Raw genomic sequence first — 27,719 nt, forward strand, 5'->3', positions numbered from 1 at the left:
CAAAAGTAGGCAAGAGGACCGATATTCTTTGAGCGTTGGGAACCCAAGACAAGAATAGTCCTAGAAGGTCATACTCAGTGAACACTCGGGTGGGTATGTACCTTGAGAGACAATGAGTAAGGTGTCTATAAGTCATTGGTCTTGCCAACATTGTGCTCTGATCTTTACGAGAGATAGAGTTGTTAGTCAAGGGGTTGCTATGAACAATGTTGGTTACTATGATGCTATAACAGATGGATTGTCAATCCAGTTTCTCTTATGTGAATTCTTCAAGATTGAAAAATAGCCAAACACCTTGTAATGATTTATGAATACCTCCCTAGTTAAGAGGGAGTGTTGAAGAAAGTGTAACTAGGTTCGGTCTTCATAAATGTACTTTTGATATTTGTATTTATTCAAGAAAATAAATATTATTTTTGTTATATTTATCAATGAGTTTCTTGCTCATTGAAATAGGTCTAGCACATGTTAAAGTGTTATAGGTAAGTCAAAGAGTCAAAAGAAAGTTTGAAGACCCTTAAGGGCATGTTACACCATGTACATATTTGTATAAGAGTCAAAGAATATCCCTCCAAGCAAAGACAAGTCCTCTCCATGCAACATCATCAAAGGAGCAAAAATGATGAAGGAAACTCAAGTCGGCCTAAAGGAGGGACAATCCTCTATATATAGAGGTTGTCCACTCCCTCAAATGACAAGCAATCCACCTCTGAAATCAGCGAGCAAGGAAGACTGAGAAAAGGGTGAAAAAGGACGAGTATAAGGAGCCTCTAGTGCAACGAAGAAGGAGAAGTCATCACCGAAGGTTGGAGGACTGTTTCTAGGGTAAAACACAGTCACACGTGCGAGAAAAGGAGGCATCTCTGCGGTCATAACAACAACAATGTAACAGTCTCATACTTCTCATTGTTTGGGCTTGAAACTTAGGCCTATAAGGCCTCCCACTAGAGCGAAGAAGAGACTCTCTCAATCGAAGAAGAAAGGAACCAAATACTCAAGGAAACCTCCCACACGTGTGAGAATTTAGGGCTGCAGGACAGTCATATCAAGTCTGCAACTACACCTTGAAGAAGGAGCTCGGTTGGTCAAGAGGAAGGAAGGGATCATCACAAGTAAAGGGTCTCACTAAAGATCAAGGATAAGTGTCTCTTCTAGAGCAAGTGCAACAAGGACTATCAACAGTTGTAAGAAGAACGAAGTGTTGAAAGAAGGAGGATGAAGTACCAGGGAACGAAGTGCAGGAAGGAGGAAGGACTTTGTTAATTTTAGGCAAAATCATATGTTCTATGCTTTAGAGCAATTTTACTTCAATTTCTTTAATAGCCCAGTATCAATATTCAGATTAGCAATCACATCAACATGATAGTAAAATGCAGATAGAACATAAATATAAACAGTGGAAGACAAGCCAAGACAAAAGGACACAAGATGTGGCACCGACCAGGGACAAACCCCAATGTGGGGAACCCTTGATCAAATCCTTCTTATAGTCTTCAATAGTTCAACAAAGAGATAGTACAATTTACAGATATGATATTTTGTAACACCAGTAAAAGAGCCCTAACCAAAAAAGTCAACGTTGGTCAACAGGGCAGATTTGACCCTCAAAAATTTGGTCAACTTCAGTCAACTTCGGCCTCCAAACAGCAAGATGAATCAACCCTCAAAACAACCCAAAACAGTCCAGTCAAACCAGGTCAAACAGTGAACCCTATGGTCAACACTAGCTACAGTCAACACTAGTCAAAGTCAAAGTTTGACCTCGATTTTTGTGCCCAGAAATGCGGCCTGCCCAAATAGGGATAGCCCTCACAAAAACACAATCAAAGGAGGTCAATGCATGCTGGTTAACGCTTGGTCAAACTGTCCAGAAATTCGGTCTCCTGAAATTTTGGCCTCCTGAAATTTCGGACGTGTGGAGAGAGAGAGGCCTAGAAATTCGTACCCAATCAATGAGGAGAGAGAGAGAAGTGTGAATATGAGTGTGTCCAAATGAGGCTAAGGTATCATGAATTTATAGCAAACATTGAGGATGAATAGACGTGACTGTTGGGCTTTTGAGCCTACATAAGTTTGCTGGCCGACCTTGACAATTTGTCCATAATCAAAATAAATTCATAACTTCATTTGTACATGTTGGAATCGGATGATCTCTAGATCAATCCTACACCTCTCGGAGAGAGGAATCCAAGAAAAATATCAGTTGTCATAAATAAGATGACCCATGTGGAGTTTGGCCCTAGTTGCCAATTTTAACACTCCCTCTCAACTAGGGAGAACTCCATCTGCTAATCCATCTGCCAATTTGTACTATCTCTGCCATCAATGCACTGCTCTGCTGAACTATGAAGAAGAAGAAGTGATCGAGAATGTATCATACCATTCTCTACTGACCCGAAGTCAACCCTGTTGACCACTGCGTGTCAACTACCCATAGCAGTACACCCCCTTTTTTCGCAAAAGGGATAGCGCTTGATCGACATGTCCGTGCCATTCGACTATCATCATCAACCTGATCATGTTAATTTTGTAAACCCAGTGTGCATGTGTAAATTGTAAATAATCTTAGCAGATCTGTGTCATGTAATTACCTAAGTAAACCTAATCTTCTAGTGATCTATGTTCCGGAAGGTTTTTTGTCTCACCGATCCATGATCGGCAAAGCTTTCCTTCAGCCTAACCCCAAAGCTGGAATGGACTTTGTCATTAGAATCTTAGGGGAATCCTAGTGTGCTAGGTCGAGTTTATGTAAAAGTAGTTTGGAGATAATTCTAACTATTTGGTTAGGTTATTACAAATTGCTCGATCTACTAGATTATGTTTGTGTCGCAAAACTGGGTAGTCTATGAGGGTCTATGTCGAATGGGTTTTCCCCCCTAAGATGTAAAAATGTAAAAAATCATGATGTAAAGTGTCTTGAGGGTTAGAAAATGTTTTATCCCCTCATAAGTCCTAGGTCCTAGGTGAAATTCCCAAAGGCTAAGTTCGAGGATCCAAAAAAAAAAAAATTAAAAATTAAATAAAATAATAATAAGTCAAAGTTTTGAGGAAATAAATGCAAAATTTTAATTTTTTTAAATGCATTTAAAATTTCGACGGATGAGATTAAAAGAGATTTTAATCCTCATCGACAGTCGAGATCACTTTAACATGGATCACTCAAACTAGTCGTTGGGAAATTTTTCTTTAAATAGGGTGTCAGGGGTCATTTGAGATGATTCGATCTGTGAGTCTTGTGCTAAAGAAAACTCTCTTGTAGTCATTTTTCATGTGCAATAAAGAAAGACTTTGGGGTTGAAATCTTGTTGGTGTTACTCTTTCGGAAACGCTGTAAGATGTTTTATTTCTGTGCAAGATTTTAATTTTAGCCATTGATGATAACTTTATGAAAAGTGATTTTAAACACAGGTATCTTGTTTAGTCGCTAGGGTTTGAATGGTAGTTAAATTTCTGAATATGATGACAGGTATCTCCATTAGATCTGGATTTTAATATCGTTTTCTCCCTCTTTGTTAATGGTTGAATTAAGTTGTGTAGGATATCCTTGATTTTGAGTTTACCGAGCGTTCAAGGAAGTTCTCGGCTGAACCAACCAACTCCCAGATTGCATTTTCTGAAGAGCCTAGTTGGTTTTGATCCCGGGCTTATCATTAGAATTTCTGTTGCGGATGCATGAAGGGTTTTCTGAAGCACCTCATATCAAACTTAAAATCTTAAAAAAAAAATATTTTTGTGGCATACTGACAAATCTGGCTATTTAGAGCCTTTAAACTGTGAATACTGTAATTATTTAGCTGGTTTTAGGGTTTTTAGTTTTGTTTCTTGCATATTTTATCTCTGGGTATTCGGTTTTTGTTATTGTAAGTTGTAGATCGAAAGAAAACATTTTGTCCAAAGCCAGATCTAGGCCCTGGAGGGTAAGATCTGGCCTCAGGATCAGCTCTGGCAGGAATATTTACTTCAGATCTGGAAATTTCTTGTGGGGTTTTCATCAAGGCAAATCTGAAGCAAAAGGATCTGAAATTTTTTATCAGTTTTTCTGGAGAATTTTGTCATCTGTCTGTTGCTGCCTGGGGTTTCATTTTCATTTTGGTTGCAGAGAAATTTCGAAATTTTTTTAGGGCCTGCAGCGTTTTCACTGCTGCCATACATCTGTGCTTTCTCTTCACGTGGGTTCATTCTCTGCGTTTCCTTTTTCTTTCAGCTCTCCCATCAAACTCTCTGCCTCACGCAGCAAGTTCCTACCTCTTCTTTCTCCGCTATCCCCGCAGCCATCTGTGTGCATCCACGCTGCCAGAAATCTGCAATCTTCCTTCACCGCCGCCACTGCATAACCCTCAGCAAATTAACACGCAGCTGTCCCATTTCTCTTGTTCTCCCTCGCTGTCAATTCACACCTACGTGGGTCTCTTCTCCCTTGAGCTCGTCAACTCTCTCCTTGACATCGCTAACCTGCCGCTGCTACAGCTAAACCTGCAATTTTAAAAAAAAGGGACACGCTACCTGTCCGCAGGCCATTCCTCAACGTTCTCCTTATGCCACTATTTCTCTCCACACTTTCCGCAGCTCCCACAGCCTTCAACGCTGGCTGCAAAGCCTGCGAAATCCTCACGTAGCGTGCTGCCCACCTCTCCTCTGCGGCATCTCCATACACAGTCAATCCGCAGCCATCGCACCAGCTCCACGCAAGCTTCCCTCCGCAGACCTCCATTTTCTCTTCCGCCGTCATCGTATACCTGCAGTCACACAACCAAAGCATTCGAAATTTTTTTATTTTTACTTTCTATGCTATGCGGCTAGGGTTTTTGGCATGTTCAATTTTAATTTGGTTTATTTTGTTTAGATTTTCATTTGGTTATTATGTTTAGAGTTAAGGTTTATTTTTATGGAGTGTGTTTTAATATATAAAAAAATAAATAAATAAAATATTCAATTTTTATTATTGTACATTTGATACGATCAGGTCTTAGTTTAGGAATTAGATTTTGATTTTATTTTAGTTTATTTTCTATTTTATTTAATTAGGTTTCATAAAAAAATTCAAATTTTTGTTTTCTTTTAGATTTAGATTATTTTGATTTAAAATAAATAAATAAATCCTAAAACTAAAAAGTTATAAAAGACTCATAAAACCCTAAAACTAAACGTTTTAAAAAATAAATAAATAAAAAGATTAAAAGAAAATTTTATGAAAATTAATAATTAAAAAAAAAAAAATCAAGGTTCCATTTTTGGTTTTCATTACTTTCTGACTTTAATTTTATTTGTTTTAAAAAAGTAAAAATTAGATTTTGGTTTTATTTAGATTTTGACTTTGATGAAAAACTCTAAAATTAAAAATCTTAAACATTTATAATTTTGGTGCTAAAGCTAAAAATTTGAAAGAAAAATTTTCGTGGTCTTCGACATAGTTAAATCTGCTTAGATTCATATATTTAAAAAGTTTAGCTATTCGAAAGTGGTGAATCATTTTCTGAGGTTGGTTAGCTTTTAAATTTCGTGGTTATTTGAAGCATTTGATCTTTTGAAGTTTAATTGCTAAAGCTTTGTGCATCTATTGCATATCTTGCATCTGGTGAAATCAATCATTGCTTGGATTATATAATGCTTGTTACATGTTGGAAATTTTGTAAATATTTTCAAGCAATCATTAAATTACTTCATAAGCAGCAGCAGCTAATTAATTACTTGGTTTTCATTAACTCCATAAGGCACTGGTCTTAAGCATTTAAAGATCTAATCAAATTCTAAAATCGATCAAGTGCTTGTTTCCCCCTGCTGTGTCTCCCAAGCCAGCTGGTTCCCAGTTGGTCTTCCTTTATCCCATAGGGTCTACCCCCCTTAGCCTGCTATAGGGAGACGGCTTAAACGGAGAGATCGGGGATCAGGGTGACAGCCCCCCGTCTAAGCGTTGTCGCACTGCTTAGATAATCTGTGCGACAACAAGCCCCAAATAAAAGAGAGTGTTTCATACCACTCTTACTGACCTGACGTAAGTTCCAATCAAAAGAGAGTGTCTCATATCACTCTTACTGACCCGAAGTCAGTTCCATTGATCCCAGATCAATATCGATCATCCTAGCATAGGGAGTACGGTAGTACACAATGCGTCCATCGGTAGTATTATGGTCCCTATCCTCATTTCCCTACTCATTGGCCAAATGAGAGGTACTTCCCATGAGTCCCAGACTGCATGGGTAGGATGTCTCAGTAGGAGAAGAATGAACGACTCATCCTGCCTACATGTCGCCAAGCGATATTATAGGGGAAGGCTGAACCACTCACCCTGTACACAACAAACCACTAGGGGAAGGTTGAACCACTCACCCTATGGTTGTTCATCGCTCCAAGAAGTACCCCAAGCCCCCCAGAGCTCCCAGAGCTCAATGTCCATATCATACAAGACCCTCATAAGAGGGTCTCTCCACGACTCCAAGTCGTTCTCGGAAGGCCAAGAACTTGACCTTCCCCAGGGGCTTTGTCAGAATATTGGCGACCTGCTCATCAATCCCAATGTGATGGAGCCTTATTGCTCCTCGTTGTACCATATCCCGGATAAAGTGGTACCTGATATCTATATGCTTGGAGCGATCATGAAACACGGGATTCTCTGATAATCGGATCCCACTCTGGTTGTCGCAAAGGATCACGGTGGTATCCAGCACATGTCCAAACAGCTCACTGAAGAGCTTCCTCAACCAGACAGCTTCACAGGAGGCCATACTAGTAGCTATGTATTCGGCCTCAGCAGTGCTCAAGGAAACCGATTTCTGCTTCCTGCTCATCCAGGATATCGAAGCAAAACCCAAAGAAAAACAGCATCCAGAAGTGCTCTTGCGATCCACCACACTGCCAGCCCAATCAGCATCAGAATAACCATGCAGCCTCACATCTCCGGCAGTGTATCTTGTTGATCTAAAGATGATCTGAGGTTGTTATTGATGTCAACCCAAGCAGCACCAAGGATGACCCTGAACTTCCATGGCACATTGGGCATCATTATTCATGGTTTCTCGTCTCATAACCATTATGGGAATACTCTACTCAGAAATATCTTTCTATCGGTATATAGCTCTCATAATTCCTCACGGTTTGTAAGTTATTCAAGATTGAAGTTAGTAACCCCAATTAGTGGGCTAAAACCCCATGGGGTTGTGGCATCAGATTTATCATTGATTGTGGTCATTGAATATTCAATAATTAACAATTTTTTAAGCTCCTAAAATCCCTCCAACATTCTCTATAGAAGCCCCTCTCAATTCTATAAAAAGAAATCTCATATATCCTCCAAAAGTAGCGACCATGGCATTTTCGCTATAACTTTATTTCTGTGAAGTCTTAGATGCTGAAATTAAAACCCATTTAAGCCGAAACCCTGATGAACGTCATGACCGAATTTCATATCTTGGTTCGCTATATTTTCAGACATATGATCTGTGGAAGTTAAGGTTTTTGCAGGCTCCCAAATTTCATCTCAAAGAGGTGACCTTGGGAAAATCGTCATAACTCTCTCTTTGAGAAGCGGATTGGAATTCTGTAAAAAGTGACGGATAGTGCATGGACTATAGTTTTTTGTGTATCAATTTCAGAGCCGAAGGAGGAAACAATGACACATGGCATGCCATACAAGTTCGCTCTACTGAACTAGTCCATAATTAGGTCATTGTGAGAGATTGGGCATAACTTTGCCTTGAAGAATCCAAATCGAGTCAGACCTGTGGCATTGGAAAGAAGACTCAGAGGGCTACTACAAGACCGAAGATCACATATTGGGGATCTGAAATCATAGAGATACATCAGATTCAATATCGTGCTCCTAGAAGGCAAGAAAAAACTAGATCAAGTGCTGTCAAGGGCTGCAAAGGACCAGACTTTCTAGGTAGCAAAGAGAAAGGTACAGCAAAATGATGCAGCAGAGGTAAGCTCCAGGTAAGTATCTTTTGTATATGCATGTTCATCTCTTAATTGCATTAGGTTCTTTGTATTCTAATTTGTTGTTTTTGTTTAGCACTAACATATGCTATGCAGGATGAGGTAAGTTTTGTTATTATCATGTCATGGGTATTTCCTTGAAGACTTTTTGCAGGTATTATATATTCATCAAGAGAAGACTCAATGCATAATCTAATGTTCTGAAGAGTGAGAAAGGGTAGCATGACAAGGGCAGCAATCAAGGTGTAGAACAACAGTAAGATGGTCACCACATGAAGTCTTCAAGTGGGCAGCACTGCATACAATCGTTGTAAAAGTATCATTGTACAGAGTCATTGTAAAAGCATCATTGTAAAAGTTGTACAAGTGTCTCTACCAAGAGTTGAAGAGGCAGTGTCGGGAAGTCTAGGATCATCATTAGGTGGTTGTGTCATAGTGGGGGTTATGGTCTAGTGTGTCTTCTTTTTCTACATCATTTTATATCATTGTAAAGTGGACCATTTTCCCTGGTACGGGAGTCCATTCTTCTTTTATTCTTCTATAGGGTGGTAGGGTGGTGCTAGGCTAGTGCAAGAAGTCACCAACAGGTTCAAGCCTGTGAAAAATTTAGGGTGCTAGGGTGGTGCTAGGGTGAGTTGTAGCTCATTGGGTGTTGGGGCATCCATTCAGTTGACTACTGAAGAATCTCGGGCGTTGGAGCGTCCATCCAGTGGGAGCTGGAGAAGAATGTTTTTCTAGATTCTAGGAAGTTGGAGCTTTCTTTTCAATTGGAGTTGAAGATTAAAGAATTATTAGAAAAGCGTTTAGGTGGTTTTTGTCCCAGAGGGGTTTCCAGTTCCACCTTAAAAACTGTGTGCATTTGTGTTCCTTTTGTTTACTGCTATCATTGTACAAACACTGATAATAATTGAAGATTAACTAATGCTCTGAAAGATTAATAATAATACTAATTGAAAGGAATACTGATTCACTCCCCCCCCCCCCCCCCCCCACCCCTCTCAGTATTTCCAACATATCTCAGTCCATAAGTGATTGTGCCCCAAAGATATCTCAGAAAATTCTTGGCACCAATCCAATGTATATGATGAGGCCCAACCATATATTGGCTCAATGTGTTAACTGCAAAACATATGTTTGAACGAGAGTTCACCAAGAACATCAATGCTCCTATGAGTTGACGATACTCAGAAGCATTTCCCAATTTAGGTCCAGTAGCACTACCACATAACTTCTTAACATTAAGTTCCATCGGGGTAGTCACAAGCTTGCAGTCCACCATCCCAAATCTTTCCAATATCTTCACAACATATTTTCCTTAAGATAGGAAAATTTCACCTGCCTTTTGCCAGACTTCCAACCCTAGGAAGTAGTGCATCAGTCCTAGGTCCTTCATCTCAAATTCAGAAGCCAACTCCCTCTTACATTTGTGAATGAGAGGGTCTGCACTTCCATCAGTTGATTCAACTCCATGCTTGAATTTGTAGAGCCACTTAGAGGTGACAACCGATTTGTCCTGGGGTCTAGGGGCCACATCCCAGACATCATTCTTCATAATTGACTCGTATTCTTCATTCATAGCATCCTTCCATACTTGATGCTTCACAGCTTCTTCGAATGGTGAAGGCTCATTTTGAATCATAGTGCTCATGGTGATCAAATATCCTTGATACCTGTTTGGCTTCTTGATTTCACGGAAAGTCCCCCTTGGTGCAATGTCTCTCTCGGCATCTTCGAGAGTCTCCCTAAGCCATGAGGGTCTCCTCTTGGAGGAGGAGGGTCAACAGGATCCATAGGTTCATCAACATCTGGCATTGTTTCATCTTCTTTTGCACCCTATTTTCTGGTGTCAGCTTCTTTGTCCTTCCTTGGGGTAGGAAGGTTATTGATCTTCCTAAGGGCCATATCTTCGTCGAAGGTGACATCATGACTTATCTCAGCTTCCCTTTGACCAGCCACATAAATTCTATATCCTTTAGAATTTTCACTATAGCCCACAAAGATTCCTTTCTTCCCAGATGCACCCAATTTGCTTCTTCTCTTTCGGCACATGAAAATATATGGGGCTTCCAAAAATTCTAAAATGAGAGACATCGGGTTTCTTACCAGTGAACATTTCTTCAGGAGTCTTGGAGTCTAATGCTTGATGAGGGCATCAGTTTTGAACATACACAACAGTATTTGCAGCTTCAGCCCATAGGAACTTCGGAAGCCCTTGATCATGAAGCATGGCACGAACAACTTCTACAATAGTGCGATTCTTCCTTTCAGCCACACCATTCTGCTCAAGAGTGTATGGTGTTGTAGTCTCCCTCTTAATGCCAGCTTCTCTGCAATAATCTTGGAATTCATTGGATTCGTACTCGATCCCATTATCAGTCCTCAATATCTTGATTTTCTTCTCGGATTGGTTTTCGATAAAGGCTTTGAAGTGTCGGAACCAGGTGAACACTTCATCCTTCTTCTTCAAGAAGTAGATCCAGGTTTTGCGAGAATAATCATCCGTAAAGGTGAGATAATATAAATATCCTCCCAAAGAGTTTACAAGCATCATACCAGATATGTCGGAGTGGATCAATTACAATATGTCTGTGGTCTTGCTATTACTTGAGGGGAATGGTCCCCTTGTAAGTTTTCCTTCGGCACATCCTAGACATACACCTTCATGCTCTACTTTGAATTTGAGCATACTTGTCACCATCTGTCTCACATCGGGTAGGGCCTTATAATGAAGATGGGAAAACCTCTGGTGCCATAGTTCAGATTGTAGAGATGTGTCACAAGACATGGCTCCCAATGGACTTCCTCCAACTTGATACAAAGTGTCAACCCTGAACCCAAGAGTAAAAGCATCTTTAAAATTTCTTTTCCAAACACGTACCTTTCCATCGATGAATGCCACCTTGAATCCTTTGTCCTCCATGGCTGAAATGGACACCAGGTTCTTCTTGAGATCAGGTACATATAGTACTTCTTGCAAATGAATAGTGTTACCTTGATTCAATTGAAGGGTAACATTCCCTACTCCCTTCACGGGATAGGTGGCATCGTCTCCAAGGATGATCTCCAAGTTTGTCTCCTTTTCTATCAAATTAGAGAGGGCTTCCTTGTATCCGGTGAAGTGCCTTGAGGCAGCACTATTAATCAGCCAATTTCCCAAAGTGTCCGGAGGAGAGGCAGTGGAGAGGGTCAATATAAGATAGTACTCTTTTTTCTTATTGTTAACAACATTAGATTCTTCATACCTGGAGTTCCTTGATTTCTTGGAGGGTCGACGATTTCCTTGATGTCCCGCACTCATTTTACCTTTGCCATTGGACCTGCCATTCCTTTGATCATTGTCGTTGAAGTTGCCCCTAGAATGATTTTGATTACCATCAGGCGATGTGTCCCTTCTATTTGGACACTCCCTTGCATAGTGGCCAAACTTATTGCAAACAAACCACCTGCCCTTCCTTCCTCCCTTAGATCCAAGCTCCATGGAAATAACCTTTAGACCCTGCATTATTTCTCCTTTTGGCATGAGCGGAGAATGCAGTGGGGTTGCTTCTAATATAAGGCATTTCTTGCTCCACCATTCTTGTTTCTTCTTGAATGCATCTCGACATCAATTCTTCAAACCCTGGAATTCGATCATTGTTGACTATAGTGGTTCTAAATACATACCACTCAGGTAGGAGTCCTCCAAGGCTGGTGAGAGCAAGTTCCCTGTCAGGAATGACTTCTCCAATGGAAAGTATATCATTCTTGATCTCAGTGATCCTTAAGAAGTAGGATTGAATATCCTTGTCCTTGCCCTTCTTAATATCTTTCAGCTTAATCTTGAGAAATAGAATTTGATTAGCATTAATAACCTTGAACATGTTGATCAACCTGTCGTAGATCTCCTCGAAGGTCTTCAATTCGAAGATGTAGGCCACCAGACGCTTGTCAATGGAATCCCTGATAATCTTGTTTGCTTTGACTTCAACCCTATTGTACTTGGTCTTCGCAGCAGCCAGTGCATTTGAATGAGGCTTAGGGATTTTACCCTGCACATAATCCATCACTTCTTGTTCTTCCAAGCTCAAATCAAGAGACATCTTCCATCCATGATAGTCAGATTTATCATGGAGCTTGTCTTCAGCCGGGAAGTGGGATGAGGAACCCATTGAGACTTTTGTCCTTGTCCAACTATCTTTGGTGATTGCTCTTTCACTCCTACTTGGGCTTTGTCTTCACCTCAGCTCTGATACCATGTTAATTTTAGGCAAAATGGTATGTTCTATGCTTTAGAGAAATTTTACTTCAATTTCTTTAATAGCCTAGTATCAGTATTCAGATTAGCAATCACATCAACATGATAGTAAAATGCAAATAGAACATAAATATAAACAGTAGAAGACAAGCCAAGACAAGAGGACACAAGATGTGGCACCAGCCAAGGACAAACCCCAATGTGGGGAAACCCTTGATCAAATCTTCTTATAGTCTTCAATAGTTCAACAGAGAGATAGTACAATTTACAAATCTGATATTTTGTAACAGCAGTGAAAGAGCTCTAACCAAAAAATTCAATGTTTGTCAACAAGGCAGATTTGACCCTCAACAATTTGGTCAACTTCGGCCTCCAAACAACAAGATGAATCAACCCTCAAAACAACCCAAAACAGTCTTGTCAAACCTGGTCAAACAACCAACCCTGCGGTCAACCCTAGCTACAGTTAACGCTGGTCAAGTCAATGTTTGACCTCGATTTTTGTGCCTAGAAATGTGGCCTTCCAAACAGAGATAGCCCTCACAAAAACGCAGTCAAAGAAGGTCAATGCATGCTGGTCAACGCTTGGTCAAACTGCCCAAAAATCGGTCTCCTGAAATTTCGAACGTGTGGAGAGATAGAGGCCCAAAAATCCGCACCCAATCAATGAGGAGAGAGAGAGAAGTGTGAAGATGAGTGTGTCCAAATGAGGTTAGGCATCATGTATTTATAGCAAATGTTGAGGATGAATAGACGTGACTGTTGGGCTTCTGAACCTACATAAGTTTGCTCGTCGACCTTGACAATTTGTCCATAATCAAAATAAATTCATAACTTCATTTGTACATGTAGGAATTGGATAATCTCTAGATCAATCCTACACCTCTCGGAGAGAGGAATCCAAGAAAAGTATCAGTTGTCATAAATAAGATGACCCATGTGGAGTTTGGCCCTAGTTTCCAATTTTAACAAACTTGACTTGTGCTTGGAGGATATTCTTGTCAAGGGTCAAGGGTTTGGCATTGATCAATAGAAGCTTCAATAAGAGAAATTTATGAAAGGGTTTTCCTCTCTAAGAGAGAGAGCTTTTGCCCTGGCAGAGAGCCAACATCTTGTGTTCTTGTTTCTTGTGTTTTGATAGCAGTTTGATGTAATAGACACTCGCACTAATAATAAGAGAAGAAGATCAAGCTAACAACGATAAATTGTGAAAGTGCTTCACAAATTGTTATCAAATCTAGAAGAATCCTACTATACATAATGCCCTTGATTCTTCAACACTACCATACCTCCAATCCAACGAAATAGTGCATAAGCCCTATATCCTTCATCTCAAACTCCTTTGCAAGGTCTGCCTTGCAATCCTAAATCAACCTATCTGCTCCTGTTAGTATAAGATCGTCAACATAGAGCACTAGAATGAGCGGAAGCCTTCCAACCATGATGTAGTACAAATTGGGATCTACCTCACTCTTAGTGAAGCCCAATCCTTGAAGGTAGCTTTCAATACGAGTGTACCATGCTCTCAGAGCCTACTTGAGCCCATAAAGAGCTATTTTCAGCCTACACATGTGTGTCTCTGCTGAAATGCTCAAACCCCTCTGATTGCTCCATATAGGTATCTTCCTCAACCACTCCATTGAGAAATGTTGTCTTCACATCCATTTAGTGGATCTTCCACCCCACCTATCCTGCAAGTTCCAGAATTGTCCTAATGGATGAATATCGTGCTACTGGGACAAATGTCTCATCATAGTCTATGCCCTCAACCTGTGAGAAGCCCTTGGCCACAAACCTAGCCTTGTACTTCTCCACACTCCCATATGCTCCATGATTCACCTTGTACGCCCAGCACGAGCCTACTACTGATTTTCACTCTTGTCGTGGCACAATCTCCCAAACATTGTTCTTCAAGATGGAAGAATATCCTCCACCATGGCATCTTGCTAAACATGCTGAGAGGCTGCCTCCTTGTAACAAGAAGGCTCTGTGTCCAACAACTCTATCATCAGTGCCATATACCCAGTGTACCTCTATGGCTGCTTGCTTTGCCTGAACATAGAGCTAGGACCTTGAACATGCTGCTGGCCTCCTAAATCAACCTATCAACCCACTTGGATCTCTTCCTCCCTATGCCATGAGTCTCTAACTGAGTAGTTGTATGCTCTCGTCCTAGTCTCTCCTCCCCATCATCCTGCTATGCAACCCTCTTGCCACCTGGCTAAGACTCAATATGTGATCTTGGTTGAGGCTCCTCCTTAGGAGCAAGTAGCTCCTCCTCACGTACTAAAACTTGCTCTCACTCTAAGGACTCCCTCAGAGCTTTGTTATCCTCAAGCCTCACGTCCCACTCGATCATTATCTTCTTGAGTGATGGAATATACCAGTGTTCCGAACATCGCAATCAGGGTTAAATCAACGAGAGGAAAAAATCGGAAAAAATCGTAAAAATCGAGAAAAAATTGGTAAAAGTCGGCAAAACATCGGCAACATTAAAAAAAATATAAAAAAGTCATTTTTTTCAATTTTTTAAGTATCTAAAGCATCCACGATTTTTTTGACGATTTTTATGATTTTTTGGTGATTTTTACAATTGTATCGCGATTTTTTTTTATTTTTATCGCGATTTTTTCATTTTGGAACAAAAAAATCATCGATTAAATTGCCATGCCGAAAAAATCGCGATTTTCGCAACACTTGAATATACACCATGTATGCCTGAGATGTCTCACTATAACCCACGAAAATAGCCTTCTCTGTTGTGGGCTCCAACTTCTTCCTACTATCTTTGGACACTTGGCAGTAAACTTTTGTGCCAAAGATACAGAAATGTGAAACATCAGGCTTCTTGCCTGTTAAAGGCTCCTTTGGTGTAACTCATCCAAGCACCCTGTGTGAACTCCTTCCTGTTCTATAGAAATACTACACTGTTGGATGCCTCTGACCACAAGAACATAGGCAGTCCCTAATCATGCAACATGACCTTGGCCACTCCAACTATGTTGTGTCTCTTCCTCTCAGCCACCCCATTCTGCTAAGGGTTATGAGGTGCTATCAACTCTCTTCTAATGCCCTCCTTGGCACACAAGTCTTTGAAGGTATTGGAGATATATTCCCTTCCATTGTCACTCCTCACTGCCTTGACCTTCTTCCGTGTCTAGCTTTCTACCAAGGTCTTAAACTCCATGAACTTGGTTAAGACCTCATCCTTCTTCTTCATAAAAAATATCCAAGTTTTATGAGAATGATCATCTATGAAAGTAACATAATACTTGTGTCTCAGAAGTGATGAATAAGAGAAGGGCCCGCATACATCTAAATGCACCAGCTCCAAAATCCCTTTAGCTCTGTTGTCTCAGCTCTAACAGGATGACTTGGCATACTTGCCAAGCGTGCACCTCTTGCACAATCCATTCTTGTGAAGACTGTATTGTCGTAGCCCTATGGCTATATACTGTAGGATCTCCAACGCCTCATGATGCAAGTGTCCGATGCGCCTATGCCAAAGTTCTCCTACATCTCTGCTCTACCCATTTGTTGCCTTGTTGCACATGTCTCGACCTGCAATTTGTAGAGATTCTTCATCCTCAAACTTATTTCCTTCACTGATCCAGAAGCTAGATGCTTGAGGTATGACTTACCTCTACTGAAGATGACATCATAAACCTTGTCCACTAGGGTTGCTACTGAAATAAGGTTCTTCTTCAGGCCTGGAACATAGAGGACATTTCTGAGATGGATAGAGCTCCCAGACTCCCTCTCAAAGTTTACAGTACCATCTCCCTCGGTCACGTACTTACCATTATCTCCTAGCTCAATATAAACCTGCATATCCTTCTCCTCTAGCTGGTTGAAATACTCCTTGTTCCCGGTCATGTGGAAGGATGCTCTTGAATCAATATACCATACATTGATTTTCGCTGAGCTTAACATGCAAGCTATCAATGAGAAATATTTCTCGAACTGATCGGAAAACGCATCTACCTCAGCTGATGCAGCTACATGATCTTTACTGGACTCCTTCCGATTAAAACACTTAGTGGCATAGTGTTTGAACTCATGGAAATGGAAACACTTGATCTTGCTCGAATCCTCCTTCTTCGACTGGACTCGACCTCTCCTTGGCCCCTCTTGCCCTTGGCTTTTCTACTTTTGCCTACCAGAGCAAAGTTCTCTTCATCCTCTTCTGAAGCTGATCTCCCAACTCTTATCCCTCTTCAGATCTCTTCTTGAACACGGTCACTCCATAGTCTTTCCCAACTGGGAATATTCTCTCTGCCACTTACTACATCCTGGAAATTCTCCCAGGACTTATGAAGTCCTAAAAGTGCAAGACTCAGAAGGTCATTGTCTACTATAGTCATGCCCACACCACCTATCTCATCTCGAACCTGAGTGAACTTAGAAAGATACGTGATGATGGCATCTCCTTTGCTCATCCGGATACTCCTTAGCTTCTCCTTGAGAGCAAGCTTCTTGACATCACTGGAACCCTGATACAGATCTACGATGGCATTAAACAACTCATATGTTGTCTTCTTTCCATGGAGATGAGGAATGATATGGTCCTTGACCCCTTCTAGAATGATCCTCCTCGCCTTGGCATCATTCTTATTATGTTGGGCCAACTGTTGGGATCTTGAGGTGGCACTATAGCCTGCTTTATATGCTCGAGCACCCCATCATCTTCCAACACTACTGATATCCCCTCATTCCATGAGAATAAGTTAGAGGCTCCCTCTAAAATGTGATTTGCTCTCAGCCCTTGGAATGCCATACTTCTATCCAAAGAACTGCTCTTAGAAAATTGATCTGTGCTCTTCACTAGTTTATCAACTTGGTGGTGGTCTTTACACTGATCTCTGCTCTGATACCATGTTAATTTTCCACGAAATTCTGCAACTACTTAGTGAATAACTGAAAATAAGGCAACTACAAACTGAAACCAAACTTCCTTTCACAAAGATACATAATTTCTTAATTGATAAGCAACGGAATATAAACACAGAGATAAAGAATAGTCACACAAATTTATACACGTGATTTCTTGGGAAATCCAACTAGGAAAACCCCCTTTTTGTTGTAGTATTTTATTGATAGACTTGAGCAATGGAATCTCTTACAAGGCAATCTGAGAACAAACTTGTTCTCTATTGTATTAGCTTAAAACACCCTGCAAAACCACATGATCCCTGCTCCTACTTCCTGCCTTTGCCTGGCCCTATTTCCTTGCACACAAGCCTCCTATTTCCTAGTGCAAAGGGCCTCCTATTTCCTAGGACGCAGCTCCTATTTCTTAGCACATAATTGCTCCTATTTCTTAGCACAATTCTGCCACAGGAAAGTCTCCTCAATATGCACTCCACAATCAAAGAGATCTCACACAAACCTGTGTACACCACAATGAATAATACATGTGCCTTTGTCCTTCCTTTATAGATTTCGATCCATGCTAAATTAGGCAAAGTCCAAATTTAGAACTCGTGGTTGACAAGTTAACTGAGTTCAAATTGATTCTCTCTCCAATCATAACTTGGAGTTACAACTCGTGCTTCCTTCAATCAAGGACTGAAGCTCCACTCGTCCTATCTGAACTCTAACTGCCATTTGATCCTGTAGTCAAACTAAAGAAGGGTCCACGTGACTGATCCTCCAACACTACGCATGAACTTGTGAACTTTATCCCGCAAACTGGAAGATAAGCTCACCATCTCCATGAACTCGCTCCATGGTAAAGGAAAGATAACTTGTGGTCTTTCTGGCTAAGGCACGAGCCAAAGAAGACCTTCAATCGCTACCATTTTCAACACTGGCTGGATTTTAACCAAGGTTCTGGGACGAGGGGGCGCGGGAGCGGCCTATGCAAAAGCTCCCCACCATTTTTTAAGAAACGTGGGGGAGCGACAGGGTCTTAAAAACTTATAAATATAAAATATAATTTATTAATTGAGTCCACTATGACAACTGCAAAGCATGATCATTGATATGAATATCATTATCTAAATTTCTAATATCATATAAATTTAAAATTATAATTTATAATCATACATCATACATTATGATTAAAGTTTAAAGTTTAAACCATATTGATGTTCCACTTCCTACTATGAACATTGAATATTGAACAGTGAATATTCAATATTGACATAAAATTATAAAAGTAAAGTCTGATACATCATACATCAAGAGTCCAAATTTTATAGAATTATAAAAGATTAAAGTCAAGTCTGATACATCAAGAGTCAAAATTTTATAGAGTGAGAATCTGAATAACTGATAACATAAATGATAAGAACATCAACATATCAAAAGATAAACGAGCATAATGCAAAATATGCCTCAAGGTAATGCCCCAAGGTAATGCTCAAGCCTCAAGGTAATGCCCTGCTAGTCTCTGCATCCAACTGCTGCATGAATAAATCAAGATCAACCATATCACCATCTGAATCTGAATCACTAGCATTCTCAAACATGCTAAGTGGCACACCAACCAACCCCATCTGTCTCTCATCAAGTCTCTCCTCCATATCTACCTGTGCATCATCCTCTGGATCAACATCCCATCGTGTTGCTGGTCCCTTCAAATACTCAGGTGTCTTCCTATGCTTAAGACGTAGGGCACTGTGCACAGCAACTAACTTCTCCGCTCTTCTAGAGGTAAGCTTGTTCCTCTTGATAGAGTGGATGAAACTATATGTGGACCAATTCCTCTCTGCTACAGAGGAACTAGCAATCTGAGACAACAAACAGATGGCTAGATCTTTGAGCTCTAGAGCATCATCCCCATGCATCCTCCACCAACCAATCGGGTCATCTTGGGCTAGATATATGCGATCTGCCCGAGCACCACGTGTGTTGAAGGGGCCACTAAGAGATGCAAACTAAACAAACTGTCTGCGAAATTTTGACCCCTCCTCCTCACTGTACATCTTTGCAATTGCATCTAGGAAGCCTTTCTTTACCTCTAGATCATCAATAGGAGGCACCCTCCCAAGTCTCTCAACATACCATTTTGGGTTTAATGCATATGCTGCCATGTGCAAAGGTGTGTTCATGCGATCCCACCTACGCTGAATGATGGGTCGAATCTGGGAAGTATAGAACTCTAATGAGGGCTCCCTCTGCTGAATGGCTACCTTCACACGACCCAACATGCTATCAAAGGTCTCATAGATTTCTCCAAGACTAGGAGCATCTGAATCAGTGTAACGAATGACCTCCACAATAGGGCCCAAGAATGACACCAAATAAGAACAATCTGCCCACCAATCATTGTCCAACACCTGAAGCCTGACCTTCTTCCCCGTGTCTGTCTTTGATTCTGACCACCTTCCCCACTCTGAACTCACAACCAAGGATTGTAGAGGTGCTTGTACCTCTATCATCCTCTCCAATAAGAGAAAATAGCTAGCATATCTAGTATCAGTGGGCTTGAGGAATTCCTTCCTCGTGTGAGCCCTGTACATAGCCAAGGAGGTGTGGTGGTTGTAGATAAACATCTGCACATCTCTTGTCGTTGACACCAAGTCTGATATCCACTGAATCTTGCCAATGTCCTTCAGTGCATTATTGAGTGCATGCACACAACAAGGAGTCCAAAAAATGTGTTGATACCTGTTCTGAATCAATAACCCAGCTGATCTACAAACTGTTGTTGCATCTGTCACAACCTGCACCACACTATCAGGCCCAACATCCTCTATAGCTTCTCGAAGAATCTCAAATTGGAAAGATGCATCCTTGCGCTTTCCAGAACAGTCAACAGCTTTAAGAAAGAATGGACCTTCTGAAGATGTCACTATGATGTTGATTAGTGGGCATTTTCGGATGTCAGTCCATCCATCCATAACAATAGAGCAACCAAACCTCAACCATGTTTGTCTCATTCTCTCTTTTTGCACATTAATTTTGGACACTTGTCTATCCAAAATTGTTGTTCGTAGTTTATGTTCTCTGGGTGGTACATATGAAGGCCCTATTTTTGCAATTGCTTGGACCATTTCCTTGTAATAAGGAGAACGAACAACATGGAAGGGAATTCCATTGGCAAAAAGAAATTTGCCAATTGCATCATCTGTGTCATCTCGATCTAGAATGTTGTACATCCCAGACACTGTACCAGTACCACCCATTGCAGAAGAACGAGATGCACCAGTGGAAACCTTTGTCTTTTTTGATGAAGCACTGGATGGAGGAATATTTGTGGATGGATCAACATGTCTACTAGAGAACAATCCTTTTCCAGTGGCTGCCCTTTCTAGCCTCCAAAGTTGCTCTCTTTGAGCTGAATTCAGGTTCTTTGAGGGACACATATTGACTCCTTTACCTGTAATAGCCAAAATGTGTTGCTTCACCCTGGTATAGCTGCCAACAAAGTGATGCCCACAAATATTGCAGACCCAATCACGTGAGCCACCACCAACTTTTGGATTCTTTTTCGACAGTCTAGTTGCATAGATTAGAAGTGGTTTTAGAGGATTAAATGTCCCCTTTGCAAATTTTTCCAGCTCTCTTGGTGGGCCTCCAGAATCTACACCATGCCTATTCTGGTATCTTGCCCCCTTGTGACCACTTTCAACTTCTTCTTGTGCATCATGTGGCTCACTACCACTGTAGCTACTGTCACTGTTCTCACTGTTCCCAGAAGAAGTTTGACTCTAACTCATAGTTGTAACTTTGTAAGTTGTAAGTTGAATGACAAGTCAAAATGTAAGTTGCAGCCTGTAGGTTGCAACCTGTAATGAAAATAAAATAAAAAATTAGAAACATTACAGCTACAACACATGCCACACACATTGAAGTTTTGATTCTTGAACACTGATTTTTTTTTAATTTACAAGAAAAAAATTAAAATAGAAATTAAATTTTAATACAGTCAAAAATTATAAACAAAAACAGTTTCAATTTTTTTTTACAAAAACAGTTTCAATTTTTTTTTTAAAACACAGTGAACACTCAAAACATAATGATAAAAAAAAAATGCAAAAGAAAAAAACACCAGCCTAAAAATTAAAAATTTAAAACAATGAAACTATAGATTCATTCTGTTGTACAGGTACTTAATGTTCAATTTTTGTTGTAGGCTACAGCGATAGGCTAGCAGACGAATACGCAGCAAATGATGACATTTCCAGGGGGTTTAAACTTCAAAGAAAGCATATATTAATTAAATCCGAAATCAGATCACAATCCTATGTTGTTTGCAGTGTTCCTCATGGTGGCTATGCAATTAGAATATGAGCAATTACAGTCTACAGGTATCCATGTCTGAGGGGTTTCAAGAGAAAATTTGGAAGGCTTAAGAGTTAAGACACATCTCAAATCTCAGACAGTGTTAGCCCCTCAGATTATAACTCAAACCATTCCACATACTCAATCCACAAAAGTTACATTATGCACCTTTTCAAGCTAAACATCAAATGGCTTGCAAAATAATTTGGTTTACATCCCGACAATTTGTTCTTTATGTCAATTACTTATTGGACACATGCTGCACTTTCATTAACAGGTAGAGGTTAAGCAATGAAGCATGCAATCAGCGTTGGAGGCCAACTCCAGTGGGATGGGTCAAGTTCAATTTCAGTGGAGCTTCCAAGGGATATGCTTACGGATAAGTATTTTTTTAATAGAAACAAAATATATGTTTTCACATTATGTACAAGATTACATTTGGATAAGGGACATGGGATCTGCTTACGGATAAGCATGGCCATATTGATATTCTAGGCATGTCTTACAAACTCTTGGATATCAAATCTATTAACCAAACAGAGATTGAAGGCTTGGTATTCCAGTCCTATTATCTTCCAATAGGAGGTCCTCGTATCAAAGAAGAGGGGGGCTGAAAGACATTGCAAAGTTACCAGTCACCATAACAGAGATGTAAACGCAAATGCTCATGAATGAACTGTTACTTACCTGTAGCAGTCTGCTCCTCGCACGCAGCGCTGCTCGCATGATGCTCGACGAGAGGTGCTGCTCGCACGATGCTCGACAAGAGCTGCTGCTCGTAGGATGCTCGACGGGAGCTGCTGCTCGGAGGATGCTCGACGGGAGGGAGGAGTTCTGAACAGTGAAATCGAAGGCTGTGAGTGGAGCGCTCAGCGAAGGCTGTGAGTGTGTTGTTCTGTGTTCGCGCTGCGGTTTTTATAACATGAAACAGCTAAACTCCAAAACCCTACGCTTAGTTTAAGTGTTAATTAAAGATTAGTTTTAGCTTTAAGTTAATTAAAATCGTTTTTTCATAAACATGTGCCACGTCCCCCCTCGCCCCCCCACATCCCCTCACGACCCCCCTCATCCCCCTTTTCAGAAATGCACCCTCAGGAAAGGGAAACGACTCCCTGGCACGTCCCCCTGAGTTTCCTCATTTTTGGGAGCGTGGGGAAACGACCCCTACTCGTCCCCAAGTCCCTGGAGCGCGGGGGACTTGGGGAAACTAGACCCCTAGGGGGGGCGAGTCCCTGTGGAACACTGATTTTAACACTAGATGTAACACATCAAAACATAGATAATCTAGTTTAGTAAAAGTAACATAAGCTAGTCTTACCAACTTGCCTACAATGATGATACAACCCTGTCCTCTTTATATGTGTTTTTAGAGTAGGACATAAGGTATTTCCTAAGTTTCTTAGTTAGGAATAGGTAAGTGTGATGCAATTTTTGAAAGAGGACTATGGGAAAAGTTGTGAAATAACCCTCAAAGTCATGAAGTGATGTACATGGCCTGTCTCTTGTCAAACAAGTCATTTTTTAACTAGGAATCTTCATTTATTTGCTACAGAAATTTGAGAGGGACCCCTTTTTATTCATTTTTACTACTTCGGCACATATCTCTTCCCTTTTTATATTTTTATTTAGTTTCTTAGTTCTTTTTTTTTTCCTTTGATGGGCATTCAAATCCAGGAATTTTGGAGGTGGGCCTATCATTGAAGTACTACTCATTTTTCTTTCATTTCCTTTGCTCTTTACCTCTCAACCCTTTGTTTTGGCTTGATTTAACAGAGGTTTACATGATTTCTTCCTTTGAACTTTTTATTGCAACTTTTTTACAGTGACTTTTAATAAGCTATCCTTAAGTTGAGGAATGTAAATTTACATGGATAAGATGGAAATGCAAGGGAGTTTGTGAAAAGTGTTAAGTAGGGAGGTAATATGATTACACTACCTACCTTGATCCCTAGTAGTACCTTGTGGCCTAGGCCAAGGCAAATTTATCTGAGGACAATTATGTCCCCCCATGGTTAGACGAGGCAAAGTTTTTTTACTCAATTAAAGGTTCATATCTAATGTTGCAAGTTGCAACACACAAACAAGTCAGAATTATCAACACCATTCTAAGATAGGAAACAATGCATGGAATCATACTAACTAGAAGATATTATTGAGTAATGTTTGCTAGCACATATGAAATGAAGTGTCTAGGGAGAAGGAACTGATATACCATTGCAGTATGAATCTACAGCATAGGTGTATGATGGAGAGTAAGAAAGAAGCAAGCCTGGATCTGAGAAGCTAGAACAAGAACCTCGTACAAGCAACAACATGACACTCAATAGAGTGTCTTTGAGGTAGTTATCCTAAAGGGAAAAGAGGGAGTATTTGCAATATTCACATTGAAGAATTAATACACATTGAGAATAAAGGATTGATTGAGAAAATTATCTCTAGTTGACAATCTGTTTCTTATAGATGTTTAAGAAAACTTTTGTGATTAGTGACATTTGTTAATACAGAAAAAACTCAGCATGAGCTGGGGAACCATCTCATCAACACAACACAAAAAGCACAAACTCAACTATAAACTAAATAAAGCACATCTATCATATGGAGCAAGAGATTATTGTGTGGTCTAGGAACGGACAAAAGTCTCCGAAAAGTATCCTCAAGTTCTTAGTAGAATGTTAAAAGCTGTTGAACTTGGAAAAAAAATCTAACTCTCTGCTTCATTGCATTGCAAAAAAAAAAAGCAGAAATCAAGATAAAAATGTAAAATCAGGAACTAACCCCCTCAACATGTGGAGGCTCATCAGTGGGCTTGTAAATTCCGGCACTGCTTATGTATAGAAACTGATTTGCACCAATATTTTTTGCCCAGTCTGCCACTGGCCTACAACAAAATGTTAGATGCAATTAAAAAACATTTGATTAGATTTTCTGAAAGCTTTAAAACAATAGATTGATGATGCTTCATGAATTTTTCAGTAAAAGATACAAGTAAGCTTGAGTGACTAGAAACATTTTTGGGGGTGTAAGGTCAAAAATGAAAGTAAAAAGGATGTTTGACACAAGTGACCAAAGGTTCATCCATCTCATTGGACACTTAGAAGTATGCCGTCGACAGTTATCTGTTTCATTGCACATGTAGCAACCACATGACCTAATCTTGGAAGTAATTTTGAGGGAAGAGGAAAAATAAGGCATAAAAGATTGGTATTCTATTTTATCAAAAGATGCACATGGACACATAGGAGGATTAAAAAATATGAAACATCTCTACATTTATAGTTATTCTTCTTCTTGCATGTCTATATTTTCTATGACATCTGTTTCTAATGAAAGTTGTAAAAGCATTCATATCAAAGATTTCCCTGAGAAAAAGTAGCTTTTAATACAAGGACAAGAGTATAGTTACTGCTTCTGTTTATGGTAGGCCTGGTAAAGCTACTTATGATTGATTTGAGTGGATTCATGTCCTTAAATCCAAGATCGATTTGGAAGAGAAAACAATTTTACTGATGTTCACGAGTGACCAAAATAGGCCAATGGGACTGGAAAGCACAACAAATCCAAAGGGTAAGGTAGGGTACCAAGGCAAATCCTCAGAGCCAAAAGAAATTAAATACAAATGAAACATAGAAGTAGTGAGTAGGAAGGGATAACCAAGAGGGTAAACGCTAACAATGAGAGAAACACTACACTGCACTAAAGGTTAAAGTACATGCAATGGTGGAAGAGGAGCTATTCCTGTCATCGTCAATATCTGTGAATGGACCAATGCAAAGCCTAATACCACCCCTGGAGAAATGTTAGTTCTTGCAGTTGATTTAGCAGTTCAAATCACAGCTAGGCTAGATCCATTGAGGACTAATATTGATTCTATGGAGTTTGAAGCCAATGCTGATATTTTGGGCTCCACTCCTTTGTTGGAAAAAGAAGCCACTATGGACATTTCTTAGCTCAAAAAATGTATTATCTGATGTAAAGGTTTAAATTATAAAAGTAATATAAAGTACATTTTTTGAAAAGAAAATCCAGGCAACAGTAAAGCCAATTTCATAGACCTTCTTGATATGCTCTTTGTAAGCAAACAAAGATAAAATAATATTCTTTGAAACTAAACCTCTACAGAATTTCACACTTACAGCACCATGTGCACATAGTTCCAAAGCCCGCATGCCAACTTCCAGCCCCATGTATGCATCTTTTGACATTCTATGCATGCAGTTACAACAAATGCAAACAATGGTCCATGCGCACACTTTTGGAATTTTGTGTGTGCACCTAAAGCAAGAATGCCAACCATTGCCCAAGACCGTTATGGAAGGCTAACCATCTCTATAACTTGAATCTTGATGCAATTGTACAAATATATTTGTACATACAACTTGTTAGTTCAATACTTCAGTCACCAAGTACATAGGATTTTGTTTCATGGTTCTCGTCAAAACTCTAGCATCCCAACCCTTGATGGTGTACTATGATGTACTTTCCCCATTTTCGATGAGTAATGGAATAGCTTTGAAGCTATATATCTATCTCAATTGTGAATGTGTTTGAAATCAAATAGCATAGTTAGATTTGTGCATGTTCATGTTAGTTTTTATAACTCTGAATTATTTCATGGACTGGACTTATCCCCGCACCACACATCCTGGGCAGTTGGCGTGGATCACGAATTATTTCTCTTCTCTAATATCATCATTAGAGAAGAATAAATGCTCATTACACAATTATCTATATTACATTTTAGTATTTACATAAAGTAAATGACACTACCAAATGTGATCAAGTTGGGAAAATCGTATCCATATCTACCAAATTCACTAATTCATCTTGTCGAAAAGAATCAAGCTGACAAAAAGTTGTAGATTCCAACAACTTTTGAGTAAAATAAAGTGCTAGAGTAACAAAATGGCCAAGGATAACAAGGTTTAGACTCCAAACACCAAGCATCAAATATAATATATACATTATATATGTGTTACAAATCTAACTATCCCACCCAATGTTGATAATATCGACATCGGCAAAATATCCATGAGGGTCCTGAAAACATCTTTTTGGCAATATCGACGAAAATATCGGAAAATATCGGCAAACACTAAAAAATGCATAATATATTCATTTTTTTCATATGTTTAAACATATAAAGCAACAACAACATGAAATAAACAAATTGGCACATAAATATGAAGCATTGATATATATGATGTAGTGGACGTCAAAACAAAATGATACATCAAAGGCGATACCAAATCCCGTTGATCCCTGATAATTGTCCAATCAAGGGCTCAAATATGGAAAACCAATACAAAATAACATTACAAATATAAAATTATCTCATCATCATGAGTTATATGTAGCAAAACAAACAAAACTAGCAACTAGCTATCTGAGATTAGTGCCCTCTCCCCTTTTAACGGGAAAAGATGATATGTTGTTTGCCTGGCCTTCCCCTAGCAGTAGAAGGCCCTGACCTTGCACCCAATGTCAAATTATGGCTGTTGGGTATGGAGTTGTGCTCTCCTATATCTATAGTAGATGGTGATGTCGTTGATGCTCCCACAATATCCTCCTCCTCCTCCTTCTGCTCCTCCCCTGAGTCCTCCTCCTCTTGCTGCCCCTGTACTAATGGTTCCTCCTCTAACCATTTAGGTGACTCCTCCATGATGGGAACCTCAAACTCCACCCTCCACTTAGACAATACATCAATATTGTCTAAGGAAATGGCATCCACATCCAATGGTTTCTCTATTTGCTTCACTCGTAGTCGGAGATTGTAATGCACATACACCAAGTCATTGAGGCATGAGAACTCCAACCTGTAAGAGTGTCATAAAAAATTAATGAGTCTTGACACTTGAGGGTCATAAATTACAATAAATGTAATTGCTCAATTGAAGGCTGAAGCTCAAAGTTATAACTTGTTGCGCTTCTTTGAGTGTATTTTCTCAAATACACTCCAATTGCGATCACACCCTGAATAGGTATAGGTCTGACTCAGGATTCTAATGCCCAATATCTACAAATTTGGTGCCCTTGCACCATAGTTTCGCCACCAAACATCTACAACAAAATAAAATTAAAAAACTTAAAACTTAAAACATAATTGAATTTTAAAAATCTAGAATTATAAATTAGTAAATTGAAAATTCTAATGAGTCATGACTTGTCACTTACGTGGCATGAAGAGGGTCCTTTAATGAATATCATCATCAAACCCAAATAGTCCAACACCATCCTGATACATTTGTATCTCGCAGTTGATTTTTCTACGAAGCTCGGGATCAGGTACCATCCTATGAATACAGGAATGGAGCTCTTCCATCAC

At 39.8% G+C, this 27,719-nt stretch overlaps 1 protein-coding gene across 1 annotated transcript in view; it reads right to left on the reverse strand.

The window, feature by feature from the left end:
• LOC149239512 (chloroplast stem-loop binding protein of 41 kDa a, chloroplastic-like) overlaps positions 1 to 27,719 on the reverse strand; it is a 228,274-nt gene that overhangs the window by 134,874 nt on the left and 65,681 nt on the right. Inside the window, exon 3 of the mRNA XM_089373443.1 lies at positions 24,173 to 24,275. Within this exon, the coding sequence (XP_089229569.1) occupies positions 24,173 to 24,275 (103 nt within the window). The remainder of the gene's footprint in view (positions 1 to 24,172; positions 24,276 to 27,719) is intronic.

This window comes from Pinus tabuliformis, chromosome 8, assembly GCF_031772625.1.
Source record: "Pinus tabuliformis cultivar Carrire ecotype Pingquan chromosome 8, CPIR1, whole genome shotgun sequence".
Lineage (NCBI taxonomy): Eukaryota > Viridiplantae > Streptophyta > Pinopsida > Pinales > Pinaceae > Pinus > Pinus tabuliformis.